The sequence below is a fragment of the Octodon degus genome, unplaced genomic scaffold, assembly GCF_000260255.1.
Source record: "Octodon degus isolate 3935 unplaced genomic scaffold, OctDeg1.0 scaffold00011, whole genome shotgun sequence".
In the NCBI taxonomy this organism is placed as follows: Eukaryota; Metazoa; Chordata; class Mammalia; order Rodentia; family Octodontidae; genus Octodon; species Octodon degus.
In genome coordinates, this window is record NW_004524587.1 from 13,908,712 (window position 1) to 13,917,717 (window position 9,006).

The following is a 9,006-nucleotide window of genomic DNA, read 5'->3' on the forward strand; positions in this document are numbered from 1 at the left end:
ATCCTCAGCTCTTCGAAGGCTGAAAACAGGAGGATCACTGTGAGTCAGATCTGTGTAGTGAGACCCTGCAGACCTTATATTAAATACATAAAAAAGACAAAAAAAAAAAAGGCATATGAAATGAATGGACACTTCTCAAATGAAGTACAAACAGCAAATAAATATATGAAAAAATGTTAAATATCTCTGATCATTAGAGATACAAATTAAAACAATCCTGAGATTTCATCTCCCTCCACAAAGAATGGCTATCATAAAGAAATCAACCAAGAATAACATATGCTGGAAGGGCTGTGGGGGAAAAAGAACCCTTCTCCACTGTTGGTGGGAGTGTAGACTGGTGCAACTACTGTCCTCAATGAACTAAAACCAGACGCTCCATTAGACCCAGCTATTCCCTTTCTTGGTATGTTCTTTAAAGAATCAAAAGCATCCTACCACAGCAATATATGCATACCCATGTTTATAGTGGCAGATTGTAATAACTACATCTTGTGAACAGCCCAAATGCCCATCAACTGATAAAGAAAAAGAAGACGTGGACTTTTTTTTTTTTTTTTTAATACAATGAATACTACTCAGCCAAAGAAGGATAAGCTTGAGACATTTCTAGCTAAATAGATGCATCTGGAGACCACACTGGAGTGAAAAATTGAACGTATATCTATAAATACCATATTATTTCTCTGGTATGAGAATCCAAAAGTATAAATGAGGACCGAAATGTATCATAGATATTGTGAAACAGGAAGAAAATGTTCAAATGAGAAGCAGAATTAGAGGGGGGATGGCAAAGGAAGGCAAAAGGAAAAATATGGGAAAAGGAAAAATAGAAACAAAGGTTTTGTAATGGGGGGAGGAGGAGGAGTTGAAGGGAGGTAGGGGAATGAGGGGGAAAAAAGAATTGAGCTTTAGCATGTACAGGTACAAATTCCTTACAATGAATGCGAATATATTTTCCCCGCAACTACTGGAAATTGAACGCAGGACCTTGTGCTTGCCTGCCAGGCAGACACTCTGTCACTGAGCTATATCCCTGACCCAATATAAAAAAAATTTTACAAAAAGAAACAACTTCTAACTCACAAAGCTCCAGTCCGCTCAAACATATACCTATTCCATATCAATCATGTTCCCTGTGCTTTTGATACAAAGATGAAACAGGTAAAACAAACTGTGCTTTTAGGGAACTCAGCATGCAATGGACAATTATACAATGCTAGGTCTCAATTCTGATTGCACCACTTTGCTGAATGGCTGGAGGCAATTGGTAAATTCTCTGATACTCCTAATGTCCTTAGTTACAGTTATTTTGAAGCGCCCAGGGATCAAACTCTGGGCTGCGGGCATGCCAGGGTAGCACTTCACCATTAAGCTACAGCTCTGTCTAACTCCCCAGTCTCCTAAGCTCTTCTGTGAATGTATCAGTTGGTGAACTCACTGTTTTTTGATTTTTTTTTTTTTTTTTTTGCGGAACTGGGGATTGAACTTAGGCCCTTGCGCTTGCCAGGGAAGCGCTTATTCCTCATTCCTCTGAGCCATCTCCCTGGCCCCCGATTTATTTTTTGTTTCTTTTTCTTTTCTTTTTTTTTTTTTTGGCAGAACCAGGGGTTGAACTCAGGCCCTCTACTGAGCTATCTTCCCAGCCCGGTGAACTCACTGTTGAATGAATATCACAGTGTACCAAAAGCAGATAGTACAAGTCAGTCACCTGAAGTGGCCTCTTGAAATGAGGCACAGAAACACAAGAATCAGGAAACTGGTGCTGTTTCACCATAACCCTTTTCTTACACTGTTACCAAGTAACACCGAGAAGTACAGTATAGTAAATACATATGCCAGTAATGGGGTCACTGAAAGTATCATTTATCTCATTAGCTAATCAAGTATGCTTGCTATTTGCTCTAGCATCATACAAAAGAATTTCACTACTAGGTCAGATGGTTAGGACACTGTCAACAACAGTTTCTCAGCTCCAAAATAATGTTTTTCACTTTTCTTTTGGGATCATAGGGCTTGAACTCAGGGCCTTCACCCTGTGCGATATCATACCAGCCCTTTGTATTTTCAAACTTTTATTTTGAGACAAGCCCTAAATTCCTAACTTTCCCAGGTTGGGTTTAAACTTGGTTTTTTTTTTTTGTTGTTGCTGCTGCTTTCAATGTATGTAGTACAGGGGCTCCAGGGTCTCACTACAGATTAGACGCGTAGTGATCTTCCTATCTTCAGCCTCCCAAGTGCTGGGATTACAGGCGCACCACCACTTCCAGTCTCAACTGCTGTTCCAGAGTGCCCCAGAGGCGGGGTCAGCACAGCATGCTGGGGGATTGAAATCTGGCATGCTCTCTGCCTAAGCAGGCAGCTTTAGTCCTGCTGAGCTATCTGGCTGTAGGCTCAAACTTGTGATCCTTCTGCCTCAGCCTCCCACCACACATGTTCTAGTCATTTTAATGAACCACAATCATACATGCAGTTCACTGTTGACTAAAACATTACTGTGCAGGGCATGACTATAAAAGACACAGTGCCTATATCTAATGATACAACCATTCATATAAACATAGTTTGGCATCTTACGAAGGTTGACAAAAACATGCATATAGCAGTGCATGGTGGTGTACACCCATTATCCCAGAAGTTGGGAGGCTGAGGCAAGCGGATCTCTGCAAATTCAAGGTTGCACAGTGAGTTCAAGGTGAGCTTGAAACCCGAGAGAGAGAGAGAGAGAGAGAGAGAGAGAGAGAGAGAGAGAGAGAGAGAGAAACAATTCATGTAGCCTGGGAGAAGGAAAACAAAGAGGACTAGGATCAAGAGTTTTGTTTTTTAACCAGGTAGGGTCAGGTTTTGAAAGGGAAAATGTGTGGGAATTTATCAACCAAAATATGTAGAAATAAGCTAGGCATGGCAATGTACTTCCATAACCCCAGCATTCAGGAGGCTGAGCCAGGAGGATCCTGTGAATTCAAGGCCATCCTGGAATATACAGTGAGTTCAGGGGCAGCCTGGACTACACAGTGAGACCCTGTCTCAAAAAAGCCAAAACAGCTGGGTGTGGTGGCTCATACCTGTAATCCTAGCACTCAAGAGGCTGAGGCAGGAGAACTAGCCTGGGCTACAAAGTGAGCTCACAGCCAGCCTGAACTACTTAGTGAGACCCTATTTCTTTTTTTTTCCCCCCAATTTCAAAAAGACAAAAAACAAACAAACAAACAAACAAACAAACAAAAAATCAATAAATACAAAGACATACAAGCAGATTCCATGTGGGAAGAATAGTGCACAAAGACAGAGACACGACACATCCCAGAAAGAACAACTAACTGGAGAACGGTGGATGGAAACCTTGGGTAGGGGCCAAGGCACTGAAGTATGGGACCTGAGGGCCAAGGGCTGGGCCAGAGCGCAGGGCCAGAAGCAGCAGGAAGAGGAAGAAAGTTTCGCTGGGAGTGCAGACAGGCTGCCAACCAGACCAGACCAGACAGCAGGGAGGGCGCGGGGTCACTGACCTCGTGAAATAGGGATGAAAAGGGAACAGACTCTAGAAGCCCCCGGGGCCCCACGGGGGAGCGGTACCGCCTGGGTGCCCTGGCCCCCACCTGATATTGTCAACCCAGCAGTCAATGATGACCGGCAGCAGAAGTTCAAGGTTCAGCCACAGTGTGAAGTAGCTATCAGTCTTTTTGAAGCAAAGGTAGTGCATAACCGTCGGCTTGTCCAGTTTTGCTTCCAGCTGGTTGCCCAAATCACCTGGCACTGCAGGGGAACAAAGGACAAGTGTCAGTGCTGGCCCTGGCAGGCTAGAGCCCCCAGAATCCTCAGATGATTCCCAGCCAAGGATACCCTGGGAGACCTTGCAGCTCCACCCTGAAAATTAAAACATGGTGCCAAGGGCAGAAAAATTAGAGGGTAGGGACCCTGACACAGGTCAGGGCACCATCTTCAAGCAGAAAAGCTAATGCTGTAGGGTGCAGAATAATTAATGAGAAGGAAGCCTGGGGGCAACATTCTGCAGGGGGCTTGGGAGAACCTAGTATTTCAGCAAAGGTCCCTAACACTATTTCCAGATCCAGAGAAAAAAACTGCTGGGCTGGGGGCATACACCTGTAATACTAGCACTCCGGAAGACTAGGGCAGAAGGATTGCCACAAATGAGGCCAGCCTGGGCCATGTAGTGAGCTCAAGGCCAGCCTCAACAGCAGAGTGGAGACACTGTTTCAAAAACAAATAAACAGCCCACTACAGCTAAATCTGCACCGAAACACTGTCCTGGGCCATTGAGATTACTGGAAGGAAGACTGGGCGTGGTGGTGCACGCCTGTAATCCCACCACTTGGGAAGCTGATAACAGGAGGATCACTACAAATCCAATCTGTGTAGTGAGACCCTGCAGACCCTGTACTAAATACATTTGAAAGAGAGAGAGATTATTGGAAGGGGTTCCGGATGAAGCCACTTCCCCTCCGGAGGCTTCAGTTACTTTATCTGTCAAATGAGATCTCAGCCTGAATCAGCTTCACAAACACATATGGTTTCTTTGCTTAACAGACCCAGAGGAGAGCTCTGACTAGGAGGGGGAGACACCTCCAGGTTTTTCAGAGCCCCTGTTTGTCCAGAACTACAAACCTGACATTAGCTATATACCTTAAGAGGATTGACCCAAAGGCTTTGTACCCACAGCCATTCCAAACAACAATAAATAAAGACAAGACCTTATTCACCCTGAGAAAGGAAGTGGGAACAGGACCAAGTGTTGGGCCACTGAACAAGGGGGCACTGAATCCAGAGAAAGTATTCTTGTACAGACTTGTGGGTGGGAGAGACCCTGAAGAGAAGGATTGCCACAAATGAGGAGATAAGAAGATTAAATTGCTACCTGCCAGCTACCAAGGTCCCCAGGACTTGCTGACCACCGCAGCTCAGTAAGGCTCTAGAAGGCATTTGATATAGCGACTATGACCCAACAAGTCACAAGCCCTATAGGGGTGGGTGGGACCAGACCGAAAGGACTTCACTGCGGCTGTCTACAAAGCTCTGGGCCCTATGATGCACACACCAACCCCGCTACTTCATTATCTAGCCTTCAAAACCCTTCATTGTCTAGTTACTCCCATTAATCTTTTAGGCTTACCTACCCCACAAACCAGGCCCTTGAAACTCACACACAGACCCATTCGTGATCTATGATTGTAGTCAGGCGTGGTGGTGCACACCCATAATCCCAGAACTTGTAAGGCTGAGGTAGGAAGATTGTGTGAGTTCAAAGCTAGCCTTGAGAGGCCAGGGAGATGGCTCAGTGGAATAAGAGCTTCCTCAGCAAGTCCAAGGGCCTGAGTTCAATCCCCAGTTCCGCCAAAACAAACAACAAAAAACTGGCCTCGCCTACTTAGGGAGACTCTTGTCTCAAAACCTCCCCACCCCCGCAAGATCCATGAACACTTGGCAAACACCTACCAGGGCATGTACTGAGCACCACCAGTGTTTAGGGCGGCACAGGAAGCAAGAGTAGTACTTACCCTCAACTCCTTTCATGATGTGAGGACAGAGGCTGCAGTGCCCAGCATGATAGTTTCTGGGTCACATGCCTATGCATTGGGCGGCTCACTGTCTCTATCAAAGAGGAAACATATGTAATGGGAAGTCACAAGACCTGCTTTACCAGATACCCTTGACCTGGTCAGGGCCCCTAAAAATAACAGTGGCCCTATCTGGGGTCCTCTGTATCTAGAGGTAGGACAAAGACTGATCTGGGTCTTCTAACTTATTTAACCCTGAAATGAGACTGAGGCTGGGAGAAGCAGAAATGGCCTGCCTACAATCCCTTTGCCCTGCTCAGGGCTACCTGTGGCTTTTGCCTCTTTCACCAATTCAGTACCTACCCCTAAAGAATTTTTGTTCTTTCAGACAGAGTCTCTCAGGCTGGGGCTAGGGAGATAGCTCAGCAGCATAAGTGCCTGCCTCACAAGTATGAGGTAAATCTCCAGGACCACAAAAAAAAGTTCAGGCCAGCCTCGAACTCACTGTGTAGCATAGGTTGGCCTCAAATGCACAATGACTCTCCTGCCTCCAGAATGCTAGATTCCAGGTATGTACCACCAGGCCCAGCCCCTATAAGGATTTTGATCCTCAAAATGAGAAACCTTGGCCAGGGATGTAGCTCAGTGGCACAGTGCCTGCTTGCGTAGCACAAGGTCTTGCATTCAATTCCCAGTACCAAAAGAAAAAGAGAGAGAAAGAAAGAGAGTGAGAGAGAGAGAAATGTTCTGTGCCTAGGAGTAGTTTGTTCACTGCCCACCATGGGGGTTTCTGAATTCACACTAAACAACCTTACTCTCAGAGAAGATGAGATGGGCAGGTAAGGATTCCAGTCGTTCAGGCTCCGCTGCTGCAACCTAGGGTAGCCATGGACTGGTGGAACTGATTAATTCAGTTAGCACCAATCCTGGCAAAAAGGCTGTGTGAAGTCTTTCCCAGTATCACTCCTCTCCTACTCAGAACTCCTCAGGCCCACACATTGCTTCTTGTGACCCTTCCAGGGTAAAGTCCAGATGACCCAACAAGTCACAAGCTCGGCACAATTCACCCCTCACAGCACTCCACTCCCGCCTGGCGAAACCATTTACCTCTCACCTAATGCGTAGTTCCCTGTCTGCCCTTAGTTTCAGATTAAGGAAGCCCCTTCATACTCACTCACCCAGACTGGCTCAGTGGATTCTGCTTCCCAGTACATACTTCACCTCCCAGGACAACTGTTAAGTTTTAACCTAGAAGCCTGCAGAGGCAAGGCAAAATCTGCACATATCCAAGGTCAACCTGGGCCTAGAATCCCTCTTGGTCATTGATTTCTTCATCCAGAACTCCTACTAGGGCCTCCCAGGACCACTCTGGCAACCCTACCCTTTGTGGTCTGCATCATCCCCACTTAAATACTCCCAACAGAAAGAATATGGGGAGGACCCTTGCAGCAGACTCCTTATGCAGCTGCTCTTGGGAGTGGCTGACTACCAACACAGCAGCTCTGTTGGAAGGTATGGGGTGAAGGAGGCACCTAAGACTCCCCAGACAGGTCTCACCCTGGCCCACCAGCACAAGGAAGCCCAGTGGCTCCTGCGCAGTTGGCAGGTCTGGAACCACGGAGGATTGGGCAGAGGAGATTACCTCACTCCAACATAACTTGGTCTAATTAGGGTTGGTAGGGGTGAAAAAGTATGCACACTCCTTGACACCTGCTGATGTTTGCTGTCCCAACACTTTCCCTTGTCTTTAGCCATCCTTTTTTTCAGTAGGTTTTCTCCCTCAGGCCCAATGTCACCCACCTAAGTTGAGGATGAGATGGATGGAAGGTTGGTGGCCAGCTCTGGGGAACTACCAATTCTTTCCCCCAGAGGCTGGTACTTCCAATAATGCCCTCTAAAACATGGAAGAACACATTGGGCAGGAAGTGCAGAGGATGACAGCCTCCCTAGTTAGTCCCCAAGTCGGTGTGAAGAACAACTCAAGAGACCACCCTGCCCACCCTCATCAATCCTCCAGAGAGTAGGGTTCAATGGCCTCAGTCTTACCAGCTAAAAAATGGGGATATGACAAGGCATAAGGCATAGCTTGATGTAAAAAGGTGGAGTGGAGGCTGAGCAGAATGGGGCACACTTGTAATCCCAGCACTCTGGTGGCTGAGGCAGGAGGATGGCAGGGAGTTCAAGGCCAGTTTGAACACATAGTGAGTTCAAGGCCAGCCTGACTTACACACATGTGAGACCCTGTCTCAAAACAAAAAACAAAACAAAACAACCCCCCCTAAAAAAAAACAAGGTGAAGTTCACAACCATCCAGTAATCCTTCCACACCCATCTTTTACAAGGGTCAGGTGCTAGGAGGCTGGCCACACCCGCGTTCAGCATGGGGGGGAGGGCAGTGGAGGGACATACCCGGGTGACAAACCCGGACGGACATCAAGACATTCCTACGTTCCGTGCTTAACACAGAAGCAAATGAGAAGACCGCCCTACCCTGCTCCCAGTCCCGTCGACCGACCCACTACGAGCTACGAGACGCGCGTCTCACCGAGCACCACTGGGGGGTGACGCTGTGCAGGGAGCGCCGGGTCTGCGAGCAGCATTAGTAGCAGCAGAAGAAACAAGTGGCCCCTCGGGAGCACGGCCACGCGGCAGGGGCAGAGGATCCTGTCCATGGCGTTCGATCGCGGCAGCAGGCACGACGCTCAGGCTCACCGCTCCCAGCCAGCACCCAAGCCAGGGTGACTGCGACGTGCTTTTAACCCCATCGCCAGCGCCCCGCAGACGCTAGCAGCCGCCCGGCCGGTAAAGACCCGCCTCCCGCACGCGGCCTGCCAATAGGGTCTCGGCCCCAGCACGTCTCTCCCATCTGAGCTCATCCCCCCCGCCCTCGCCCACCCCGCGGGCCTGGTGCCCCAGTCGCGTTGCTCGCCGAGCGTATCGATCGGCCGACGTCGGCGCTCGGCCGCTCAGGACCCAACTAAGGCTCCTGGTACCCGAGGTCCGCTCTGCGCACCTCTAGCTCGGATTCCTGGCGCCTCCCTGGCCAGGAGGATCTTAGCAGAGGGGACAATCGGGGGCCTGAGTTAGCGGTGGCTGAGTAACATTTGTCAAAGCAAAAAGCAAAATGAAGAGAAGAGGTAATCTTTGGGCCTTGAGCAACACTTGACCAGGACCTTCTTGGAACCCACTAAATCTGTCACCCCTCGGGCGCCTACCTACAGCCACACATGGCTGTCGATCTACACACACTGCCTTGAAGTTAGGGATACAAGTCAGCCTGTACTTGACACTGCAAAACAGAACTTTTTTTTTTTTTTTTAAATGGCCAGTTAGATTTTATGTTTGGTTTTTTTTGTCTTTTTGAGACAGGATCTCCCTTCTCCCTATGTAGCTGAGGCTGGCCTTGAGCTCACTTGTTATGGGTCACTCAGAATAGGAACTAGATCAGCCAGGTTGGAACTTGGAAAGCCGTTTATTACTGAACTCAGGGCCC

At 48.1% G+C, this 9,006-nt stretch overlaps 1 protein-coding gene across 3 annotated transcripts in view; it reads right to left on the minus strand.

Moving 5' to 3' along the window:
• The window catches only part of Pla2g15 (phospholipase A2 group XV), a 19,202-nt gene extending 10,875 nt beyond the window's left edge, over positions 1-8,327 (minus strand). The window contains exons 1-2 of one of the 3 annotated variants that reach the window (XM_023709412.1): positions 8,059-8,327; positions 3,597-3,753 (exon numbers count right to left, since the gene is read on the minus strand). In XM_023709412.1, the coding sequence (XP_023565180.1) occupies positions 3,597-3,753; positions 8,059-8,185 (284 nt within the window). In that variant the 5' untranslated portion in view covers positions 8,186-8,327. Of the gene's footprint in view, positions 1-3,596; positions 3,754-5,513; positions 5,608-7,559; positions 7,651-8,058 lie in introns of those variants that run through there. The other 2 variants (XM_023709413.1, XM_023709414.1) reach the window with 2 other exon arrangements.
• Between the last annotated feature and the right edge of the window lie 679 nt (positions 8,328-9,006).